Here is a 24,937-nt window from a genome sequence, read left to right as displayed (position 1 = left end):
AAAAGTTAGGTTAAATGGAGGATTAACCAAATCGTGACCTATACCTTTTCATTATGTTTCATCCTCATTTTTATAAATCAAATAACAAGAAAAAGTTCTTCTCCCACTTCATCCTACTCCATTTTACCTTCAACCTCCAATCTAAACATAGCTTTATGATGTAATACAAATTGTAGGATAGGATAAAATACATGCGTGTTAAAATATCTCTTCTTTGCATGTTTCCTTATTTATGAAATTTATAAAGTGAAAGTAAAAATAAAAACAAGTTATAACTATACAAAAATAGCTTATGTATGATAGTTGAAAGTAATTTTACACTATCACATAATTATAATATATATTTATTAATTTTTATAATAATTAATTTTGGAGTTAACAGTAATATTTGATTAGTTGATACTAAAATCGGACAATTATCACCGCCATTTTTCATTTGAAAAAGATTATTCCTAAGCCACATCAGTAATTAGTCTTTATTATGTAATAAAACATTGCAATATACTCCGAAAAAAAGCAGAATTTCAATTTGAATTTAATTTTATTCCCGTGCCAAAAGGGAAAAGTTTATTATACATTGAATACATATAATATTATCAATATTAAATATTAATTTCCCCGTATTTTTATTTTATTTTATTTTTCTCGTTTCGCTTCACAAAATCGCAATTTCGTATCACTCGTTTCCGTTTTCCCTTCAGGTAGAGACAGTGCCTGCCGCCACTGTTCTATGCGCCCCCCTTCATCATCATCACCATCCCTACCATCATCAATGCCAACACCATAACCATCATCATCATCATCACCATCACCTTCATATCCCTCACTCTGCGAAAACCTAGGGTTCGGTCGTCAATACCCTCCCTCCCCCCTATTATTATTCCATGTACGATCACCACTGAGGAGGGTTTCTGATTTGGATGGCATTGGGAGATTTGATGGCCTCTCACTTATCCCAATCCACCGTTCTTGTCGTTCCCTCCATCCACAGCCACCTCGACGATTCCACCACCTCCGCCGCCGTCGCCGCTGTTAACAACAGCAGTAGCAACGACGACGCCGATTTTGCGCACCGCCGTGACTCCGAAGCTGCCATCTCCAGCAGCAGCAGCGGCAACTATGCCGGTAATGCCGCCACCAGCATGGCCTACCTTCCCCACACCGTTTTCCTCTGCGAGCTCCGCCACGACGCCTTCGAGGCCGCCGTCCCCGCTGGCCCCTCCGACAGCGGCCTCGTCTCCAAGTGGCGGCCTAAGGACAGAGTAAGGACTTCAATCACTCTGCCAAAAAAAATCGATTCGGTTGTTATTTGTTAACCTTGTTTTTGTTATCTGCATTTTGTTTTCACGAATCGGTGATTTGCGATTTGCGTTGTCGTGTGTGGGACTGTGAATCCAGTGTCACGTGTTCTGCGTGATAGGAATATGGAAATTGTAGAAAAAGAGGGCGTTTAGATAAATGCAGTGGCGACTGAATGGCTTCGGGTGTGTTTGGAAATCCGTTGGAAACATCGTAAACCTGAAAATCCCATTTTCTCAAGCATTCAATGTAGAAGGAAGAAAGAGGTGGATTGTCTTTGCGTATGTGATGTTATTAAGGACTTGTTGAGGATGTGAAATGTTTGACCTGTTAAACATTAAGTTTGTGAAGATGGATTTGGATCCTCTGAAGTGTGACGAGTGGAATGCTAGTGGTAATGGTTGATGCAAAGATCGAGTGAGTTAGAGCGTGTTCTGGGATATCCGTGTGTTTTAACGCAACTTCTCGCTTTACTATTTATTATTTATTTAGAGTGAATTTTATGTTTTAGTGGGTCTTGATCAATTCAAATAATGATAAGATGGCAGCGAACATTGGGGAAATTCCTTCCATTAATTTTAACCTTCGTGTTTGTGGAATTCTTACTTGGCTAAAGAACCAGATGTATAAATGGATAAATTATCCTGAAATTTGACTTGATTGAATAAGTGATTTCTCAATGGAGGTGGGGAAAAAATTGCTTACATTTGCTTCTTTAGGATAATATGACTTGTGTAAATCCTGGTAGCTTGCATTAGGAAGTGGCTTGTTTACATTAATTGGAGGTTGCTAGCTTGTCACATTGGCAGCATGGTGGAAATTGGTTGTGACACCTGACGGAGGTAGATTTTGGTCTCGTAAAAATAAGTATATATGCTTTGTGTTAGAAGCATTGGTTTAAATTCTAACCATCATTAAAAATGTGAAATAAGCAAGCCACTCCCACCTAGTCTGATTATATCAACTGGAAATTTTGTGTTTGCAGTTTTGGCTTCTTCAACATAAGCAGCTGATTGACAGTTAATGTTCTGAAGGTGTTGGTAGCATGAAAGTTCCAAACATGAACGTATACTGGCATTTCACATTTTTTTTTCATAAGTGTCTGTTTTTCCCTCTAAAATGTTCTAATGATTGTTTCTTTAAGATGCTTATATGTTATATCTTTGGTAAGAAGTATGCTCTATTTTAACTCTTAACTTTGTGGTGCAGATGAAGACTGGATGTGTAGCTCTAGTATTATGTTTAAACATTAGTGTCGATCCTCCAGATGTAATAAAGATATCCCCTTGTGCCAGAATGGAGTGCTGGATAGGTCTCTTGTTACCTTTAATCTCATTTATTTTAATCTTTTTTATTTCTGTAGTTTGTACTCTCAAGAACTTTGCGTTTCTTAATAGTATTAAATGCTTATTTTTTGTTATTAGCTTTTTAGACGTTCATGCTTCATTTTGCTTATCAATATTTGGTGTTTGTAAATGCGTTTTCTGGGAGTAAAACGCATAGTGTGCTGTTCTGCATTTATTTCTTATGGTTGGACTCTTTGATTCATACTTGTTGTATTCAGCTTTTTCTTCAGTCATTAACTTTTGATCCCCTGCATAATTATTTAGAGTTAATTGTGGCTTTGTTAGTGAAAAATGTATCTAAATTGATTAAGTAGAATCTTTGTGATTTTTCACTCAAGTTGCTTCCTGGATTTGAGATTTTTTGCAGTTTTTGGCTCTATTGATGTTTGGAAAGAGCTTTGGGTTTCTTCATAGTATTAAATGCATATTTTTATTTATTTATGAGTTTTTACATGTTCATATTGCTGATCAATCCCAAGTCATTGTAAATGTGTTTTCTGGCTGTAAAACACATAGTGTGCTGTGTTGCATTTATTTCTTATGGTTGGACTCTTTGATTCATACTTGTCGTATTCAACTTTTTCTTCAATCATTAACTTTTTGATTCCCGGCGTAATTATTGAGAGTTAATTGCAGCTTTGTCCATGAAAAATGTAGCTGAATTGATTAAGTAGAATCTTTGTGATTGTACACTAAAGTTGCTTCCTGGATTTGGCACGTTTTGCACTTTTTGGCTCTATTCATGTTTGCAAATAGCTTTGGGTTTCTTGATAGTATTAAATGCTTATTTTTATTTAACTATTTGTTTTTGCACACTTATATTGCTGATCAATCCTAAGTGATTCTAAATGCGTTTTCTGGTAGTAAAACGCATAGTGTGCATGTTGCATTTATTTCTTATGGTTGGACTCTTTGATTCATACTTGTTGTATACTTGTATTCAACTTTTTCTTCAGTTATTAACTTTTTGATCCCAGGCCTAATTGTTTAAATTTAATTGCGGCTTTGTTAGAGAAAAATGTAGCTAAATTGATTAATAACTAGAACCTTTGTGGTTGTACACTCAAGTTGCTTCCTGGATTTGAGTTTTTTTTTTCTCTCCACTTTTTTTGTTTTATTAATGTTTGGAAATAGCTTTGTGTTTCTTAATAATATTAAATGCTTAATTTTTGTTATTTACTATTTGTTTTCACAAGTTCATATCGCTGGTCAATCCTTAGTGATTCTAAATGCGTGTTCTGGGAGTAAAATGCATAGTGTGCTGTGTTGCATTTATTTCTTATGGTTGGAGTCTTTTATTCACACTTGTTGTATTCAACGTTTTTTTCAATCATTATCTTTTTGATCCCTGGCCTAATTATTTAGAGTTAATTGGGCCTTTGTTAATGAAAAATGTAGCTAAATTGATTAAGTAGAATTTTTGTGATCTATCAAAACTGTATATGCCTGCAACCATGGTTACGGTGCAAACAGTTTTTTATGCTTACCTTTTTCAATACTGCAGATCCTTTTTCTATGGCACCACAAAAGGCATTGGAGTCAATTGGAAAAACTTTGAGCAGTCAGTATGAAAGATGGCAACCAAAGGTGGGAATGTTTCAGCAGCTAACTTTATCCTCGTATTAACTTTGAAATTGATTTTTTGTTAACCTTGTTGGCATGTTTACAGGCCCGCTATAAATGTCAACTTGATCCGACAGTGGATGAGGTGAAGAAGCTTTGTACTACTTGTCGTAAATATGCAAAGTCGGAAAGAGTTTTATTCCATTACAATGGGCATGGTGTGCCAAAACCAACTGCTAATGGTGAAATTTGGGTCTTCAATAAGGTCGATGTTCATTCTTTTTAGTTCTTGATGAGAGGTAGTTATTTGATAAATCAATTGTTGTTCTTTTCATCCTGGCAATGTAGTACTAGTTGACAAAGAAGTGTGTGTGTATAGATTCCCAAAAATGTGCTGTGTTCATTAGAAAACATGTGTAAAAGATGAAACTGGGAGAATGGAAAATGAGTGATTATGAAAGTAGGTCAAACTCAAATCCAAGAATAGAAGGAAAATGGGGTGGCCAAAGTATGAGCAAAAATGGGTAAGAAAGCAATTTAGTCCAAGCACAATGCATATAATGTATTTTAATTATTTTACTTGTTATGCCTCTTATTTTGCTCAGATTTTCTTCAATAAGTGCAATAGAGATGGGGAGGGGGATATTAAATTTAATAATCATAAGGAGGACCAGGAAATAACAGTAAAAAGTTGGGGCAGATTGTTCCATTAATGAGAACTAGAGTTGCCAATAATTATTATGCTGGATAGGGCAAATATTTGTGCTCCTGACTTTACTATGACTAGTGCAAAAAAGGAACATTGTGCCTGAACTTGGAAGTTATTTATATATGTAGTTGGGTGTAACTTGTTTTGAAAGATGTAATTGTTTTTGAAGTTAAAATAAAATGTTGTAGTGGTTTATAATAGTTGAGGGTAAAAACATCCAGAAGAAATATGACATCAAATGGGGTTATTCCCTTTATAATAGTTATAGAAATAAGTTAGTAACTAATAAAAAGTTAAAAACTAAACTGAAACTAAATCTTTATTTATCAGAGAAGCCTGATTAGCTTATCTCTGGCTACTAGATATGGGTTCCAATTGAGTATAATGCCCTCATTTACAATATCATGATGAAAATAGCTTCATGACATTCTTATTCTCATTCTTCATCATATCATGTTCAGAGTTATACACAGTATATTCCCTTACCTATCAGTGAACTTGATTCCTGGCTGAAGACCCCATCAATTTACGTCATTGATTGCTCTGCGGCTGGGATGATTGTGAATTTCTTCATTGAGGTATCCACTCAAAACCATGTTATTAAATACCATATAATAAAACTGCAAATGTATTGTTACTGACTTTGTCTTTTTTGTAATTTGGATGCCAAATTTGTTACTGGACTTGTTATTGATAAGCTTCATGAATGGAGTCCTTCCAACTCCTCTGTGTCCCAAAGGGATTGCATTCTGCTTGCAGCATGTGAAGCACATGAGACTTTGCCTCAGAGTGCAGAATTCCCAGCTGATGTGTTTACATCTTGCCTTACCACACCTATAAAGATGGCATTGCGATGGTGAAGCCTCTCATTAATTCCTCCTTACTTTATCCTGTTCAGAATGTTTAATATGTTAAACACTCATAAAGGTTTAGCATTACCTTATTTTTTTAAACATAATAGCATTGTGCATGGATTTCTAAAGCATTGTGCATCGATTTCTAAAGCATTGTGCATCGATTTCTAAAGCATTGTGCATGGTCTTTAAATCATGTGCACTTTTGTAACGTGAGTGGTTTTAGTTTACCCACCCAATCTTTTACCTTATTACAAGTTTCCCATATTGAACCTTTAGTTAACTACTCTTATCTAATAGCTTTTGATCATGGCTGGTTGTATACATCGTAATTCTTAATCATTGACATTTTTTATGATACAGTTTTCTCCTTGGGGGTATTTTTGTTTGTTAAGTGATCATATTTTTGCTGTAACTTTTTTATGTCAACTGCAGTAGTGATAGAAAAAGACCTGTGATAAATATGTTTTTTACTATGAAATTGATTTTATGCTCGACACCTACATTTGCATTACTAACTTAACTGTCTTCATTTTCTATAAATCCTGAACTTTTAAGTGGTGATAACTGATTAGTGTATATCTCATAGTAAAATGGCTATTAAATTTTGTGATGTAATTTTTCTCTAGGTTTTGTACTCGTTCATTACTTCGTGAATCACTTGTTAATTCACTTATAGACAAGATCCCTGGCCGTCCAAATGACCGAAAGACACTTCTGGGTGAATTGAATTGGATCTTTACAGCAGTAACTGATACGATTGCCTGGAATGTTCTTCCTCATGGTAGGTCTCAACTCTCCCTATCCTTCTGCTGACTTGCTAAATTAACATGGTATTTTTTTAGCATCTCCAGTGATTCAGCATGCAATTTTGGTATTTTTTTTGTCTTACATTGATCATTATTTTGTTCTGCAGATCTTTTTCAGAGACTGTTCAGACAGGATTTGCTTGTTGCAAGTCTGTTTCGAAATTTTCTACTTGCTGAGCGAATCATGCGATCTGCAAATTGTTCTCCTGTCTCTCACCCAATGTTACCTCCGACCCATCAGCATCATATGTGGTATTGTTGGTGATTATTGTTATGATAATTTTTTTCTAAACGTGTTGCCAACTTTTGTCAACAGTTTATGTTTTTATCCGCACTGCAGGGATGCATGGGACATGGCTGCTGAGCTCTGCCTCTCTCAACTTCCATCTTTAGTTGAGGATCCTAATTCTGAATTTCAGGTGTCTGGATTATTTTTTTGTAATAACTCTGATGTAAAGTTCTTTCTGAAATTGAATATTAAATAATAAAAATTGGCTAAGGTATTCTGGTTTGGCAAGGAATAATAGTAATACTAAGGAATATTTTATAAGTTTTGAGCTTACCTGAAGAAGTATGTGGTTGTTCTTTCAGCGTAGTACATTTTTCACCGAGCAGTTGACAGCATTTGAGGTATGGCTTGACCATGGTTCTGAACATAAGAAACCACCAGAGCAGTTGCCTATAGTTCTTCAGGTGCGATCCTTGTCTTGGTCTTTGTTACCATTTGAGCCATTTTGTTGGCTCATAATACTCTTGTTAGGTGGTAGGTTACATGATTTTTATGAAATCAGCTGTCAGGTTCTGTTCCTTAATTAGGTTTTTGGTGGGCAAGATTGAATTATGTTTTCTTAGCTGAAATTGTTTCAATTTAGTTGGTGTTCATTCTCATCCTTATGATGGAATTTGTCAAAATGATGTATTTGTTGCGAGCATCTACTCTCTTGGCAATGTGGCTAGCTATATCTAGTTGTAATGGCAAGGGCATTTCTGATTTGTTCATTCATCCTACAGTACATGGACTGTACTAAAATGTTTCTCTCAAAGTGTGTTGTGGTCCATTATTGTCTCAATTATTTATTCATTTATTTCAGGGACTTTCTTGCAATTTGTTTGACTTGCAATTATCTTGTTTTTTCTTGATTCTGTATAGGTTCAGAAATTGTACTCTTGGATGTATGGCGATCAATTGTGTTGTATAATCTCATTTGCAATATGACCTTTTAACCTTTGCTTATGCAATTTTGACTCATTAGATTTTCCTATTTTCACTATATGTATATTTATTTATGGGAAAATTGTTTCAGTTGTTGATATTTTTTGCATGCATTGATAAGTAGCATTGTTCCTATTTTAGGTTTTACATAGTCAATGCCATCGGTTTCGGGCTTTAGTACTCCTTGGAAGGTTCCTTGATATGGGGCCATGGGCTGTAGATCTGGTAATTTTTCTCTCAATTCATCAACTTTTGTTGCAATTGTTATACCTATTTATTTATAAAAGGTTTATGGTATGATAACTTGATACTAAGTTTTTTTATATGTAGGCATTATCTGTTGGAATATTCCCATATGTTCTAAAGCTGTTACAAACAACAACACCAGAACTACGACAGATCCTTGTATTCATATGGACAAAGATTCTTGCACTTGATAAGGTACTTTTGGAGTAGAATAATTTGTCTTAAGATAATGTAAATTACACCGGTTTTGCTTAAAATGTAAATGGCTAAATGCATGTTTGGTTTAGCTTATTTTAGAGAAATAATTGTTTATTTTTGTTAGCTTCCTAAGACGTTTTTTGAAAATATTTGGTTATTTCTCAAAAATTAATCTTGACCAAGCATGCATTAAATCATATTGAAATTGTCAGTTAAGGTTGCTTTGACTTGTAGTTATTGCAGTATAGAAACATGCTGTGTTGCAAGGTGCTGGACATGCCAAGAAAGGTAGAAAAAATATGGGGTAGAGTAGAAAATAAGAAAAAAAGAGAAAGAAGCATTTGCCCTTTGTTTGGATCAGAGGAGAGGAAAGAAAATAAGGGAGGAGAGACAATTTTAAATGGAGGGAAAACTTGGAAAGATTTTGATTTTTGAAGTTCTTTTTCATGAACTTTCTTTCCTCCCTATTTTTCTCTTCAATCAAGCAATACATTTCTTCAAATTTCAATACATATCTTTCCTTCCTGTTTTCTTTCTCTCCATCCTAACATAGGCTGGGCCAATATGCTATCCCTCAATTATTTAATATCCTACTAAAAGATCTTTATATATGCAATCCTATTATACTTTTTTGAATGAAACATTCAATTGGCTGTTGGTGATGCTATTTATGAAATTCCTAAGTTAATAAAAAACACGAACTATGTAATCAAATCCAAAACTTAATTAACTGCTGAATAATTGTGAATATTACATAAGTTTCTATTGTTTGCTCTTAAATTCTTACGACCTTTATTATTTTCTACTAAAATTTGATCTTGAAACTCTGCATGTTGCGTGTCTACTGTGTCGGACAATGATGATGTTCCATTTCTGGGTTGTAGTCATGTCAGGTTGATCTAGTGAAGGATGGTGGTCATATCTATTTTATTAAGTTTCTTGACAGCATGGAAGCATATCCAGAGCAACGCGCAATGGCTGCTTTTGTTTTGGCTGTGATTGTGGATGGTCATAGACGAGGCCAAGAAGCTTGTATTGAAGCTGGTTTGATTCATGTCTGCTTAAAGCATCTTCAGAGTTCATGTCCTAATGATTCACAAACTGAACCCCTTTTCCTTCAGTGGCTTTGCCTGTGTTTGGGGAAATTGTGGGAAGACTTTTCAGAGGCACAAACAATTGGTTTGCAGGAAGATGCCACTACTATATTTGCTCCTCTACTGTCTGAACCCCAGCCAGAGGTTTATGCCCTACTTGTTGGCTCTATTTCCAGTTGCCAGATGATTATAATTTTGGTGTACTAATCAAATAATTTTAATCATGTAATTTATTGTTTCACAGGTTAGGGCTTCTGCTGTTTTTGCACTAGGTACCATTCTTGATGTGGGATTTGATTCATGTAGAAGTGTTGGTGGAGATGAAGAATGTGATGATGATGATAAGTTTAGGGCTGAAGTTAGTATAGTTAAGAGTATGTTAGGTGTTGCTTCAGATGGTAGTCCATTGGTGAGGGCAGAGGTAGCAGTGGGTAGGTGATTAAGCATCTAATTTATATTTTTATTTTGAATGTTCTGTGAATAGATTTTATGTTCATTGGTGAGGGCAGAGGTAGCAGTGGGTAGGTGATTAAGCATCTAATTTATATTTTTATTTTGAATGTTCTGTGAATAGATTTTATGTTCGTATGATTATGATAAAATGGGATTGACTCAGATTGTAGGTTATTTTTTTTTAATAGATATCATCCCTGCAAATTCTTAATCAACTGCAAACAAATTCCTAATGGCTGGTTGTTTCTGAACCTAGAACAAGTGGAAAAACCTTTGGATAAAATAATTGTTGCAAATATAAGAAAGAAAACTTCAACATGAAAAATGATTAAACTTGCTTCTAAAATCTTTATTTTTTATTTTTTGTGTTTATGTTTGTTATCTCCTAATTTGTTAATAATGACTGCTAATTGGTTTGTAGTCCAAGACTACCTAATGTCTATATAATATGAGGGTTGGTAAACTTTAGGGTGAGATGGATCTGAGACATCTTTCTGACTTCTTTTTTTTTTCCAACTGTCAGCTCTAGCACGATTTGCTTTTGGCCACAACAAGCACCTGAAATCTATTGCTGCTGCATATTGGAAGCCTCAAGCTAATTCTTTGATTAATTCCTTACCTTCATTGGCTAATATAAAAGGTTCGGTTGGTGGATATGCTAAACAGAACCAACACATGCCTTATGGAAGTATCGTTTCTCCTCAAATTGGTCCTATTAGGGTTGGAAATGACAATTCTCCAGTGATTCGAGATGGCCGCGTGTCTTCAAGCAGTCCTCTCGCTGGTTCAGGAATCATGCATGGATCCCCATTGTCTGATGATTCATCTCATCATTCTGATTCAGGAATTCTGAATGATGGTTTCAGCAATGGAGTGGTTAACCACACTGGACCAAAGCCCTTGGACAATGCATTGTATTCGCAATGTGTACTTGCTATGTGTACTTTAGCAAAGGATCCTTCTCCACGCATTGCAAATCTTGGTCGCCGGGTACTGTCCATAATAGGTATTGAACAAGTGGTTGCAAAACCATTGAAGTTTAGTGGTGTTCGGACTGCTGAATCTACAGCTTCTCCACTGGCTCGTTCATCTTCTTGGTTTGATATGAATGGAGGTAGATCTCCCTTTCCATTTTACTTAATGGTTAATCTTGTGGGATAATTTCCAATGCAATTTGGTAAAGTTTTTCTCTTAACATCAATTTTATCTGTGATAATTCCTGCTGCTTTGTTGTTGGCTTTTCTGTTTATTATTGCTTGTTGCTCTGGCAGGACACTTGCCACTGACCTTCAGAACTCCTCCAGTCAGTCCTCCTCGCCCAAGTTATATAACTCGAATGCGTAGAGTTTGTTCATTGGAGTTTAGGCCCCACCTGATGGATTCTCCTGACTCAGGATTAGCTGATCCACTCTTAGGTTCTGGTGGAGCTTCTGGGACTTCAGATCGAAGCTTTCTTCCACAATCAACTATATATAGTTGGAGTTGTGGGCACTTTTCCAAACCACTTTTAACTGCTGCAGATGATAGCGAAGAGGCATCAGCCAGAAGAGAAGAGAGGGAAAAATTTGCATTGGAGCACATAGGCAAATGCCAGCACTCTGGTTTGTATTTTGGTTTTTGTTTTTTTAATATTTAATTAAGCATGTTCTTTACAGATATCTGGTTGACAACATGTTATTTTATTCTGTCAGCTGTTAGCAGGCTAATAAATCCAATTGCTAAATGGGACATAAAGGGTACACAAACAGCATTGCTGCAACCTTTCTCTCCTATAGTGATAGCTGCAGATGAGAATGAACGTATCAGGTATTTGAAGTTAATCAATAGTATTATTACTTAAATTGTGACTGTTAAAAAGCTGGGCATGGCTTTAGACAAAGGTTGATGGTGCTTTTTGTGTTTAGAGAATGTTATGACAATTACTTTACAGGCCTTTAAGGCCATCTGTTGCGAATAGTTAGAAGTTATAAATTTCCAATCATGTTTGTATTCAGGATTGATAGTACTTGGCACTAATGATGACATTTGTTAGTTTTATTGACTGACAATTAATTGACCATAATTTTCAGCATAAATTTATAGACAACCATGTTTATATAAAATGAATTCTCTGTTTTGACCAAGTCAAAATATTTTTCTGGTCTTGATGAATGTTGTTGCTGTTAGTCTTTGTATTGCCCAATTTGGAATTTTGTTAGCTAATGTTCTTTGGAGTTTTCCACAGGATATGGAACCATGAGGAGGCTACACTGCTTAACAGTTTTGATAATCATGATTTTCCCGACAAAGGAATTTCTAAGCTCTGCCTTGTAAATGAGCTTGATGATAGCTTGCTTCTTGCTGCTTCATGTACTTTTCTCTACTGTTTAATATTATTCATTTTATTCTCGAATTATTGTAAGAGTATTTAATATTAGCGACTCTTATGATGCAGCTGATGGAAACATTCGGATTTGGAAGGACTATACTCTTAAGGGTAAACAAAAACTTGTCACTGCATTCTCTTCAATTCATGGTCATAAACCTGGTGTGAGGAGTCTGAATGCAGTTGTTGATTGGCAACAACAATGTGGCTATCTGGTATGTGGTTGTTCTTTGATTATTCTTGGGAATGTGGGATATCTCCCTCTACCCCAATGTCCTAAAATAGACACTAATTGTTTCCTCATATTGTGATGTTAATGATTTTCTTATTGTGTTCCTTGTTACATTTATACATATACCAGTATGCATCGGGTGAGATATCATCTATTATGCTATGGGATGTTGATAAAGAGCAGCTTGTTAATTCTAAATCTTCATCATCAGATTGCAGTGTCTCAGTGTTGGTAAGCCTCATCTTTGCATGATGTGGTTTGTGTTGGTAATTCTTATGATTGGTTTAGTTATTTTGGCATGACAACTAAGCTGTTTTTCAAGACATTTGAGCCAAATATTGTTTGAGGTTTGACATGCCAATTACATATAGAGCTTTTAACTGACAATGTTTTGTAAAGCCTTCTTTTTTGTAATAATGATGAATGGCCTATTACTGTGAAAGAAAATGTTACCCCCCCCCCCCCCCCCCCCCCCCTTGGGCTTCAAGCTTCCTACCTGTTTGTGTTGCAGTGGCTGCCCCCAAAATCCGCTATAATGGCTAGTGGGAGTTTGACTATTCTAAGGTTTTGACATAGACATCAAATAATTTATAGTAAACATACCTGTATAAAATTATAAATGATATTCATGATTAATATTGATATTTTAATGATTGAAAGTCATTGAAGAACAACACGGCAGAAAGATGAAACATGAAAGACCTGTTCCATATTGTGGAATGAGTATAATAGAGAACAGAATATAGAGCTTTGGAGGTCAGCAAGATTGCCAGAAACTGACATGGTCTGGCTGGAAATACTGCTGGAAAAAGGGTTGGTGTAATTAGTCCGTACCCAGAAGAGTGTTGCATGATGATGGGAAAACAAGGAAAAAACTAGGGTTTTTCATTTAGCTCTGAAAGGGGGGCAATATTTCCATTTTGCCACCAAAAATAAATCCCTAAACAATACTGTTAGAAGGGCAAAACTGGGTTTCCTTATCCTGTCATTGTACAACCACTATTGCGTGCGGAAGGCTGCAATAGTGTGATTGTAGCCATGAACTAAAACTGCTCCGAAAAATTGACTTCTATAGTGGTCCAGAGCCACTCTGCAGCACTGCGATAGCATGCTATTAACTATGCTCAAGAGTATAATTCTGCCTGTCCCTATTTTCATGCTTAGCTCATGCCAATTTTGGATATTATGAGTAAGGTTGCCTTCTCATACCAATAATTCCTCTTAAAAAATGCCCTTTGAAGATTTATGGAAGATAGTATGGATTACAATTTTCTTTGAAGAACTATGAAACTTAGGAGATCATTTTGGTACACTTTCATATAGTGTATTAACTATTTTCATTTTTTTGTTGTTTAAGCTTTTAGAAGGGACTTAAGGATCTCTGAGCTTTCAACTCAGATAACTAAGTGTTGCTTGGTTGTGTGCTAGCATATCTTTGAACAATTTTGGTGGGATTTGCTTTCAGTATTATTTTATTCAATCTGTAACCTAATAATATTGGTGTGCTGTCATGTTTCAGGCAGCATCACAAGTTCATGGGGGACAATTTGCAGCTGGTTTCGTGGATGGTTCTGTTCGACTTTATGATGTCAGAACACCTGATATGTAAGCACCTCTGATGAATTTCTTCTGTTGTGATGCAAATAAGAACATGGTTATTGGTTCACCTTTATTATGTGATTGAGTCGAGCAACATTGTTGTTTATTACCTATATGTTTTGACATGGTTTCTGCATGCATCTAAATTTGAATTTAGACTTTCTTCCTCGATAAATGCTAGTATCTTAAGTTTTATGTCTCTTAACTTTCAATATCTCTGTAATCGCTAATGACAACGAAGCTTCTTAGGCTCGTCTGTGGATTAAGGCCTCATACACAAAGAGTAGAAAAGGTTGTGGGGATTGGCTTTCAGCCTGGATTAGACCAAGGAAAGGTAAAAAGAGCATCTTGCTGATTTCATATTTTTTTTCCTTCAGTGACTTGAAATTCTTATGTCTATGAATTTGATTTGAAATGGACGATGCAATTATGTCTCATTGTTGGTTTTCTTTAGATTGTTAGCGCTTCCCAGGCTGGGGATATCCAATTTCTTGATATAAGAAATCATAGCAGTGCGTATCTTACTATTGAAGCTCATAGGGGTTCACTCACAGCTTTAGCGGTACATAGACATGCTCCAATTATTGCCAGTGGTTCAGCGAAACAATTCATTAAGGTCTTTAGTCTGGAGGGTGATCAACTAGGCACCATTAAATACTATCCTACCCTAATGGCCCAGAAAATTGGTTCTGTAAGCTGCCTCAATTTCCATCCATACCAAGTATTACTTGCTGCTGGTGCTGCAGATGCATGCGTTTGTATTTATGCTGATGACAACACTCAAGCAAGATGAATCCACATTTTTTCCAATGATTTCATCGGTTTTCTCCAGCTCAGAAGAGTGCATCAAACATCTCTCAGGATTATCATGCATATTTCTTGTAGTTGGATAATCCTGTGATGATGCTTTAATCCCTCTCCGCTGTGAATACATCTGAAAATATTGGTAGGGTACATTCTGCTGATAGTGTATGCAAGATATTCATTAGCCTCCATGCTTAGAGGGTTGCACTCGACAGGAAGAAAGTCATGCCTATTGATTTTGGAGGCTTCGGCAAATAATGTGAAAATTCGTAAATGTGTGTAAATATCATTTTCTCCATAATTATTTTTCATTCCTGTTTTGCGTGCTATTCCCGCCCTTGATTTGTAAATTTTTTAGTCAGAATACATAAGCTAGTTTGCTGACAAATATGGGTGATTGGCTCCTGAAAATGGGCCATGTCACTCATGATTGTAGTTTCTGTTGAATCGGGGGACCCTTGTTTTTAACCAACGTGTAATTATATATTCAAGTTTGTCTAAGTGTGGAATTTCTGTCTCAATCTAAAGGTATAGTTTTAATGGGCTTTGCTACGGTCTGCGTAGTCTTTTTTTCGTACAATAACGATAACAAGGGTTAAATTTAGCTTTTACTTCCTGCACCCGTATTTTTGCTTCCTGCACCTCCAGAAAGACTCGAATAGACGAAAATGCCCCTCACGCAGACACCCCTATTCCTGAATCAACTTTCTGGAAGAGTATCCTATTCTGGAATAGGAAGTCTGGAGTTTTGATCTATACTTTACCTAGCACAAGGGGTTGTCTTTTGTACGATGTTAAAGGTCTCCTGTGTATCTGGTATCCAAAGTGACTGAATGAGTTTGAAATTTACTCAACTTCACTGCCCCTTTATTGTAAAAAGTCATACGGGAAAATTAAAATACGATTTTTGAAGTCAGTAGGATTTTAAGTTAGATGGCTCGATCCAAAAAAGTACGGATTAATTATTTCAGTTTCATTTAAAGGTAGTGTATGCTTTTTCTTTTTTTTCGTATGAATTAAATATGATGTTAGAGAATTTGTAATAACTTACTCTGTTAAGACAATTGAGCTAAAAAACAAAAAAGGTGGTGTATGTTTAACTTCGGAGTTTTTATTTAAATGTTGAATTTTAAAGTGTTTAACTTTAACATCGTATGTAGCTGTATGCATTGTAATCAGTCTTGTTTTGGGCACCCCTGTGCTCATCTCAAGCATTCTTTATATCATTAAATTGTTTAGCTTATAAAAAAAGTGTTTAGCATCATATACATTTCTTCCTGCGTAACAGGCAATAAAATTATTATTCAAGAATCATTATCTCGTCACTAGAGAAAGAAAACTCTTTGAAGGATTGACACTGAATATTAATCCCCAAATATCTTCGGTAACGTAAGGAGTCATTAGTTTCAAGTCATAACTGCCGCTTCTCTTCATGATTACGCTAGGAAGCATGCTCATGATACCAAAACAAGAGTATGTAAGATAAATAAAAGTTTCGACATGCGTAAATCAACAAATTGTTACAACAGAGATATTAAATTGCCTTCCAATAATTTAATATGTTTGGATGGAATATTTTGAAAGTAATTAAAATGCTATCATTTTTATAAAGCATTTGAATATACTAATTTGAGAGAATTTCAAATTCTCACTAAATAAAGAAAATAAAATTCTTCACTCTCCTGTAGCGCTCTCTCTCCTCACTCTCGGCACGGTACTCGTACTCGCCAATCTCCATTGCGCTCTCTCTCTCTCTTTGCTACCACCTCCCTCTCTCTCTGCTCTTTGATTCCAGGTTCGTGGACCTCAACTTCCGAGCGCAGTTCAAGATTGCGCGCCATGCGGCGGTTCTCGAAGGCGCTGGCCGCCATCCCCGGCGTGTTCGTCGGGGGCACGGAGGAGATGAAACACACCGTTTCGACTACGCACGACGCCGCGAGGAGGTGTTTTAGGAGTAGGGGGCTTCCGGTTCTACCGTGGAGGAAGAACCGGTTCATGCAGAACAAGTGGTTGGGGCCGTGTCACCGAACCGCGAGAGATATTTCCATAGGATTTAGCGGTGGTGTTAGTTGCAGGGTGGTGGAGTTCGACGATGTCGTTTCGGAAGCGGGATGTGGCGGTGGCAATGACATTGTTGTTCGTAGATGATCTTATTAGAAAAGTAAAGCGATTACTATATATTAATATAATAAGGATGGATTTAAAAAAAAAAAAAGATTTGTAAAATTGTACTGTGGCTATAGTTTTTTATTTTTGTAATGAGATCTAAAAAATTATTTTGATTATTTAATTATTAAATATTAAAAAATTGATTATTAAATATTATATAGCATTAAATTTATTTTAAATATTTAATTATTTAAAAATGACTCATTTATTTTCATTCAATATTAAAATTTTAATTTTTAAATAAATATTTAATAATAAAAATTTGAATTTCATTAAAATTAAATTACTTTATCCAAACAAGAAAATTAAAATAAAGAAATTAAATTGTCTCATCAAACAAAATATTTATAAAATAAAAAAAATTTAAATCAAGAAAATTAAAATGTTGTATATTTAAATTTTCTAAAAATTTTTAAATCCTTCGTCCAAACAAAGAAGTAATGTGTCTGTCTTGTTAAAAATTCGCATCAGACCTGTCAATCTGTATGGATTTGTTTATATTAACTACATCTCATGTGATTTGACTGGCTATCTTACTAGGTTATGTATGCCTTCAAAATAATTAATGACATTTGACTAGTGTATGCATTTTACGTGCCATTTATCGTGGTTAACGATCAATGAGCATCACAGAGAACAACTACCACAAACTAAACTTGCATCAAAGAATGTTCATAGTCTCGTTTGAGGTAACACTCAAACTAATAAGAAATGACTTTATGATCTACTCATAAAATAGGGAGGAGTCACTTGTATCAAATCTAAAGAACTTACATAACCTGCAAATGAGAAGTTAACAATACTGCTGGTCCCATTTTATACACAGTATATCAACACATCTTTTTACACATGAATAAAAGCCCTTCACTTACGCCCCCCAACCATACCAGGTCCCATTGACCCTGACAAGCTGGATGACGAGCCACTACTGGTCATCTTTACCCTTCCATCCGTGTTTCCAAAAACGTTCAAATCTTCAAATAACCTGTACGACGGAACAAAAGGCTTTTGTCCAGTTGCACTTGCAGGAGTTCCACCAGTACCTCTGGAATGGAATGAGTTATTGTGTTGCACGGGCCTAACCCCGGGTGCAGATGAATAAGATGTCGCAGTGTTGGCTGGAGGAGCTGAGATCATGTTTGTAGCAGGTGAGTGGTTTTGATAGTTGGCATATCCAGGTGTAGCGGCCCATGGTGGGGGAGGATATCTTGCAGGGTATTGAAAATGTTGATTCTGAAATTGTGGCTGCGGTTGAGGTTGTTGAATGTGTCCGGGTTGGGGCTGAGGCTGAGATTGCAGCGTTTGGTGCTGGGGCTGATACTGTAGTGGTTGCGGTTCATTATGAGGTTGCATATGTTGTTGAGGAGGGCTATATTGAGGTTGTGATTGTTGTTGAGGAGGGCTATATTGAGGATTTTGAGGTTGTTGCAATACACGTGGGGATTGTGGCAGGGGTTGTGATTGCAATTGTTCGGACTGGGGCTGGGACCTTACCTGTTGGGTCGGTTGATGATGATGAGCTTGTTCAGATTCATAATGCGGATGTAATTGTCGAGTTGAGGTTGGGGTTGGGGGTTGGGATTGGGATTGATATGTCTGTTGCTGAGGCTGGGTTTGAAGATCCGACTTCGATTGAGATTGAGCCCAAGGAACAACATAACTGTTGTATGACAAGTTTCCCGGATATGTTTGGGAAGCATAAGAAAACCCTTCTGTTCTGGATGGAGCAGGTGTCTGATGCATGCCTTGGCTAGATGCTGAAGGTGCATATGTTGTCTGTGGAGGTGGTGCATAACTTGTCTGTGGAGGTGGTGCATAACTTGTCTGTGGAGATGGTGACATTGACAAAGTGATACTGAGTAAGTCAATAATGTCCTGATCCTTTGTGGTACTAACTGGTTCAGGTGGGTTGGAAAGAACTAAGGCATTGGATGGGACTGAGGTTGAGGGGTTTGGCACATGTGGAGCTGTGCTGCCACTTTTCATTGACCCTGAAGTTTCACTGGATCCAGTTGTAGCATCTTTTGAAGTCACTGATTGTGCCTTAGAATGCCTGCAATAGTTGTAAAGAGTTCTTACTGAATAAAAAATTGTTGGCATAATAGAAAATTTTCATTACGCATGATCTGCAATACATGTTGATATACAAATTTTACAAGAAATTCTATGATAAAAAAATTATGGGCTAATAATAAAGAATTATGCTTGAAAATATAGGATAGAATGAAATAACATACGAGTGTAAGTATAAAAATGAAAAAAGATGCTTAATGCAATGATTTCATCTTCAAGAAACAAAGGGTAGATAATTCGCTTGGCCATGCTTATCCATGCATGTTTATGCATACATAGATCTAAACAGACATTCTAAACTAGTTTATTTTTAGATAAGTTATTCTTACTAATGTCATAAGCAAAAAAATATTGAAAATAAAAACATGTTTGAATAACCATGAGCACCGAAATATCAATTTTAGATATAGTATCAGTTCTAAGTGACCTCCGAGCTAACTGCGCAAATTCATCTTCTTCCTCTTCATCACTCTGGCTCTTGGATTCAGAAAAGACTATGGCTGAAGGGCTAGCTTTAGGTGTTGAAGAAGACTCTCCAGGGCTGGAGCTCTTTACAGTGGATTGATCAACACTAGAGTGAACTTCAGTTGACACAGTACTGGAACTTGCTCCTTGAATTGAAAACGGAGTACCAGAAGCAATTGCATCATGCCTTGCAAGCAAACTTTGAATACTATCATTTAATTCGAGGCCTCGTCCAAGAAGCTCCTCATCCCTACGACAAAACCAAGACAATAAGATCATTCCACATATCAGTGGATAGCCTTCACAAGGTAACACACAAGTACATTTGGGTGTGTGCCAGATGGAATAGCTGAGTGGAACTAACCCAGTAGTTGTTAGCATCTGCATCAATTTTTTCTGGTTTGTGCGACAGCGGTCAACAAGATCAATAATAACTTCGTCTTTTACAGCCTACAAAGCATAAAAACCAAACATTTAATTATTTTACTTAGTAGCACGGAGGATTCAAGAAAGCCAAGCAGTACAGTTTAACTTACTGCATGATCACCGGGATTCACAGCTTGTAACATGTCACTCAAAAGGTCCAAAACGTGACGCATGGACTCCAAGCTTGACAAACTAAGTATTTCAAGATAAGTTAGATATAATACAAATTTGGTAGCACACAGAAGTTCTGAGACACAAAGGACAGCAGAGGAAACAAGGGTGAGCAGGAAAAAGAAAAGGCAGAGTATCACCTTAGACTTTCTATCTCTGTTGCCATGGTTTCATCAAGTGTTTTTGATGAATTGCTTGGCATCCCATATCCAGCTTGCATATTTCTTAAATTTGGATGGGTAGGAGGAGGAGTAAATATTGGAGCTGCATCTGGTGAACGCTTTGGGAAAACTACTCCAGATCGCTGCCATTTATATAATCCAACACAATATTATGATACGGTCTCATGGTCATTGAATATTAACTCACATGTGAATATGGTTAACAGATATCAATGCAATCTTCTATCCTGTACTTAAAATGTAAATTTGCAACAAACTGCATGATGGTTGGATTTTGTTGGGACTCAGGAGGAATATTCTCCACACTGAGGTTTTGATGGAAAAAAGTATGTGAACCTTAAAACTCATCCATTTGTCGCTAATGAATTGGAACAATGATATTTTTATGCAAAGCATTAATATGAATTATTTTGCGCTGTTGAACTTAGTTAGAAAGTACAAATTTGGATAAATGCTATAGTTTTGTCCTATCCATTTACAGAATATCCACAAATGTCGTGTATATAATTTTGAAAATCCAGCATCCCACTTTGCACATGCAACTATCAATATAGAGATGGATAATCTTGTTGAGTAGACAGCAGTATACTTACCTTTAACTCCTCATATGCCCAATAGTACTGAGGATGTTTACCACCTGGTCCCCCAAATGCCTCTTGCCAAGAGTCCAGCAATATCAAAATTTTATCCCTCACTTGCATATCTGCCTAAATCATTCGTCACATGTATTTCACGTTAGATGAGACAAATTATACAAGAAAAAAGTAGTTTGCTGAAAATAGTAGTAATTTAACAGATATAGAGCCCATCTATATTTTAATAGGTAAATTTTAAGTTTGTTTTAATAGGTAAAAGCCAGGTGACTTGTACCAATAAAAAAAATCCTTGTATTTAACTATCAATATATGGATGGGTTCTATAATTGTTCAACTCAACATTACAACGTTTTATTGACATAGGAATACCACCCATAGACATTTAACATACAGATAGTTTTGAGTCCGTGATCCAGTAACCTATCTAACCTAGGATCATAGACTAAGGGAAATCTCCACTGGTCACTAGAACAGGTCAGTAATGATGTACAGCAGTAGCCTCTGGACTTGATTTGGATTTAAACTTAATCAGGCAAAGTGAAGTTAAAACAATTACACCATGAGATGTCATAATAAAGTAGATTAAATCTTGATGTTTGCATTGAACTTTGATTCTAACCACTTCCCATAATAGTCCCTAGCATGCCAATTCAGTAGAGAGAAACAACAATGATTTCCACACCATCAAAGGATTGCAAGTGCACATGACAGTCAATAGTATGAATCTTGAATTCTTGATTAACAACATCATCTAAATATTTTCTTTATTTCTTACGAGGCTTGAGTTTATAATTTTATTAATATAAACAAAAAAATTCCATGAAAAATGCAACAACAATTTCTTGCAAGCAACTAATACACAAATTAAATCAGAAACACGTCTTAAATTTCCAACTAAAACCACCCTACCTTCTTCCTTACGATTTTGATCATCTCCTCCAGTATGTTCCTCTCAGCAATTTGAAAGTGCACATAATCACCACAGTTCTTTACCATTGTCTCCAGAAGCTGGGGGTAGACAACCAGAAACCACAAATCAAGTTCCAAACAAATGAATTTGAAAGTTAAGCACTCCAGGAGGACACAGCCACAAACAACTTGAGCTGAATATAGAAAGGTAAGACCAAAAACCAGTGCCAACGAAGTACCGTGAGAGCAAGTAATTGAACTCTAGAGCTCCTATGTTGTAATCTCTTCTTCACAGCTTTTACCACATCTTTTGGCTGCCTGAGAAATTAAGCATGTGGTATTGATCAAAGATTCAGTAAAAAAGTGTCCAGAAAAACAAGAAAGAAGCAACTTGACACACTAGTTTGTACAATCATCCATGGACCCTGGTTTTTCTGAGAGGAAGTTTAGACTGAATTATTGTTCAGTTTTAAGACCAACAGTTATGCATGAGAAAATTGAAAATCATCAGAATTTAAAAAAAAAATGGAATGAAATTAGCATAATCAGCTAAAAAGAACAACCAGTTTCCACTATTTTCCAAATAATACAATCACCTTATCCGTTTCATCACAAAAACAAAAACTAAAAAAAAAAAACTAAAATCAACTACTTTAGCCCCCAAATTTTATCTGATAACAGAACCAACAACCATTAAATGAAACATCAACATTCAAAAGCACAAACATCATAACCATGTGGCGGTTGATCAAAGTCAACCCCTCAAAAAATAAAATAAAACAAAATATAGTATCGAAATTGATATGCTATCTAATATCTCTATGTTTCTCCTTTTCTTGCAGTTGAAGATTACCAATGATTAGAATTGATGGAATCACAAATTTCGATGTTCATGGTCCAATCAGGGCCCATAAGAAGGTCGCTGGTCGCCTTCTCCACTGCGACAGTAGCTGAAGAAGAAGAAGCAGCCATCATATTTTCCCCCTACTCTCTCTCTCTTTCTCAACCTTCTTCAAAGGAACACCAAAATCGATTCTCAATTCAACTTCCCAAAACTCCGAAACGAAAAAGATGAAAACTTTCTACGAAATTTGATCGAAAAAGCACCCCAACGATTGTTCGGAAGGGTGCAAAATTACGAAACCCTAACGCAATTCGTGAATGGAACGAACAATCAAAAAAATAATAATCCTAAAAGTCGTCGCTGGTTTTCCCAAATAGAATATTGTTTATTTATTTTTGTTTATTTCTCTCTCTGAGCTAAAAAGGGGAATCGGGGAATTTCCTCTTTTCCATTATTTTCTCGCAACAAAAATTTTTTCCCGGAAAGTGCGTAATTTTCCTCTTTTTCTCTCTCTGTTTCGTTTATTTTTATTTTTTTATTTTTATTTTTTTTGTGTTGAAAGGGGTGCGAGTTTTGTGCGGTGTGATACGACGCACTCGCTGTTCTAGGTATTTGTAACCCACGCGCTGCCACGTGCCACGTCATGGCGAAAAGCAAATTTGATTTTGGATATCCTTTTCCGCTGAATATTGTTCATCATGGTGTCACCCATCCAAATTCTTTGACTTGTAAATAATGATTTCAAAATCTGAACCGGATATTGTATTCAATTATTCAGATTTTTCAAGCATGATTCGATGAATTAAATTTATCATTAAATTCGTTGATATTTTATAGCTGTATTTAATAGTATTAGAATAAAAATATTTTTAATTAAAAGTACTTTAAATAAAAGTTTTTATATAAGTATTTTTTTAAGAAGAAGATAAAATTTGTTTCTTAAGATGAATAGAGAATTATTACTTTTTAAGTAAAAATAGTTCAAACAAATATATTAAAAAATAAAAAATTATTTATTTTATTGAAATAAGTTTTACTTTAATAAATAAGTTTAAATAAAATGATACTAAATCAATTAACATGAAATTATTTTATTTTAACCAATTTATTAAAGACAAGTGTTGTGACACTTAAGGAATTAAAAATATTTTTTTATTAAAATACAATATTTTTTTTTAACTTTTTCTATAATTTGCACGTAAACATTTGATCCTTAATTCCTTATACAGTGTCCTTGGTTACCAGACACTTTATTATTAAGAGGGTAAACTTTATTGCTCTGTGATTTAACAGTGGTTTTTTAATTAAAAGACAAGCATTTTAAAAAAAATAACAAGCAAAGTGTTTAGATATCAAAATCTTATTTTATTTAACTATTTTTCAAAAAACTATTTTTTCTTAAAAATATAACTAATTTATGAAATAAGAATTTCAGTATGCTAGATTTTTCTGGTTAGATAGATATTCTATTTTAAAACATCAATATAAAACGTGTTATGCATTGAGCTTAACCCAGGCCGACCCTGCACTCTATTCAGAGATGCGACCAGACTAGCCTTGCCGTTAAATGGAGTCTAATTTTTTTAAAATATAGTCATATAATAATTTTTTTAATATTATTTATGTTATTTTATAATTAAATTAAAATTATTATTTTATTTTATGTTTTTTTTGTTTAAATTAAGATATGTCATGTGATTAAAAAATATTATTATATTGGTTGTTAGTTTCTTTTTTTATGTATTATTTTCATAAGTTCATATTAAATGAATTTTTAGTTTATTGAAATATATTAACATGTAATTGATCTATAATAATAAATTTAATTTTTTTTCAACAAAATAAGAAACACAGACAAAAATTCAAATTATAAATAAATAAAATTATTTTTTTAAGGACTAAAACCAAGTATTAGTATATTAATAAAGAATAAAAATATATGAAGATGAGTTTAGAAAATATAAATGCATTTTTTTAAAATCTAAACATATTTTAGTTTATACAAGAATGAGAGTTAAATCTATCATTGACGTATTAGGTTGTTGGGTTGTCATGCTTACATTATTTATAGATTTTATGTTATGTAATTATTTTAAAAATACATTGAATGATAAATAATAATATAAAAGTAAATTAAATAAAAAATGATATATTATTTTAAAATTTATTAAAGTTATATTATTGGTTTAATGTAAGAAAATATGTAATTTTTGATAAAAATATGTGTTTACTTTTTTATATAAATAATATAAATAATATATATATATATATATATATATATATATATATATATATATTTTAAATACTTAAACATCATA

At 34.9% G+C, this 24,937-nt stretch overlaps 2 protein-coding genes across 10 annotated transcripts; one reads left to right on the top strand and one right to left on the bottom strand.

Moving 5' to 3' along the window:
* The first annotated feature begins 654 nt into the window (after positions 1-654).
* Positions 655-15,285, top strand: LOC100779159 (regulatory-associated protein of TOR 1). 7 transcript variants are annotated; one of them, XM_041011717.1, is made up of 24 exons: positions 1,125-1,262; positions 2,285-2,333; positions 2,509-2,611; positions 4,150-4,232; positions 4,315-4,473; positions 5,379-5,495; positions 5,616-5,773; positions 6,401-6,555; positions 6,688-6,832; positions 6,921-6,999; positions 7,172-7,273; positions 7,935-8,018; positions 8,124-8,234; positions 9,122-9,475; positions 9,576-9,762; positions 10,308-10,898; positions 11,056-11,385; positions 11,476-11,590; positions 12,009-12,133; positions 12,219-12,364; positions 12,511-12,612; positions 13,901-13,986; positions 14,230-14,314; positions 14,435-15,285. In XM_041011717.1, the coding sequence occupies exons 3-24, from the start codon at positions 2,509-2,511 to the stop codon at positions 14,771-14,773; spliced, it is 3,756 nt and encodes a 1,251-aa protein (XP_040867651.1). In that variant the 5' UTR covers positions 1,125-1,262; positions 2,285-2,333; the 3' UTR covers positions 14,774-15,285. The 7 variants fall into 7 exon arrangements, 6 of the variants coding, with proteins under 6 accessions (XP_040867649.1, XP_003551595.1, XP_040867651.1 ...); XM_006602630.3 differs by having other exon boundaries at positions 2,285-2,365; XR_001386184.2 differs by lacking the exon at positions 2,285-2,333 and having other exon boundaries at positions 655-1,262; positions 14,222-14,314; positions 14,435-14,499.
* A 2,370-nt stretch (positions 15,286-17,655) lies between these two features.
* Positions 17,656-23,112, bottom strand: LOC100778622 (TOM1-like protein 6). Of its 3 annotated transcripts, XM_003551546.5 has the most exons (9): positions 22,629-23,112; positions 22,015-22,093; positions 21,776-21,874; positions 20,864-20,977; positions 20,229-20,392; positions 20,028-20,109; positions 19,856-19,941; positions 19,454-19,741; positions 17,656-19,006 (listed from the first exon to the last, which is right to left on the bottom strand). In XM_003551546.5, the coding sequence occupies exons 1-9, from the start codon at positions 22,748-22,750 to the stop codon at positions 17,818-17,820; spliced, it is 2,223 nt and encodes a 740-aa protein (XP_003551594.1). In that variant the 5' UTR covers positions 22,751-23,112; the 3' UTR covers positions 17,656-17,817. The 3 variants fall into 3 exon arrangements, with proteins under 3 accessions (XP_003551594.1, XP_040867647.1, XP_040867648.1); XM_041011713.1 differs by having other exon boundaries at positions 19,454-19,941; positions 22,629-23,088; XM_041011714.1 differs by lacking the exons at positions 22,015-22,093; positions 22,629-23,112 and having other exon boundaries at positions 20,864-20,973; positions 21,776-21,879.
* Positions 23,113-24,937: the final 1,825 nt, after the last annotated feature.

The sequence above is a fragment of the Glycine max genome, chromosome 18, assembly GCF_000004515.6.
Source record: "Glycine max cultivar Williams 82 chromosome 18, Glycine_max_v4.0, whole genome shotgun sequence".
Lineage (NCBI taxonomy): Eukaryota > Viridiplantae > Streptophyta > Magnoliopsida > Fabales > Fabaceae > Glycine > Glycine max.
Note: the sequence above shows the minus strand (reverse complement) of the source record. Positions and strands in the feature narration are given on the sequence as shown.

What these genes read in the sequence shown, in the direction of transcription:
- LOC100779159 (XM_003551547.4), top strand. Translation starts at nt 921, where the DNA reads ATGGCATTGGGAGATTTGATGGCCTCTCACTTATCCCAATCCACCGTT. An exon ending in ATGAAAGATGGCAACCAAAG is followed by an intron (nt 4,233 to 4,314) that starts GTGGGAATGTTT and finishes GCATGTTTACAG; the next exon opens with GCCCGCTATAAATGTCAACT. An exon ending in CTGGATTAGACCAAGGAAAG is followed by an intron (nt 14,315 to 14,434) that starts GTAAAAAGAGCA and finishes GGTTTTCTTTAG; the next exon opens with ATTGTTAGCGCTTCCCAGGC.
- LOC100778622 (XM_041011713.1), bottom strand. Translation starts at nt 22,750, where the DNA reads ATGATGGCTGCTTCTTCTTCTTCAGCTACTGTCGCAGTGGAGAAGGCG. An exon ending in TCAAAATCGTAAGGAAGAAG is followed by an intron (nt 20,978 to 21,775) that starts GTAGGGTGGTTT and finishes CGAATGATTTAG; the next exon opens with GCAGATATGCAAGTGAGGGA. An exon ending in GGGCATATGAGGAGTTAAAG is followed by an intron (nt 20,393 to 20,863) that starts GTAAGTATACTG and finishes TATAAATGGCAG; the next exon opens with CGATCTGGAGTAGTTTTCCC.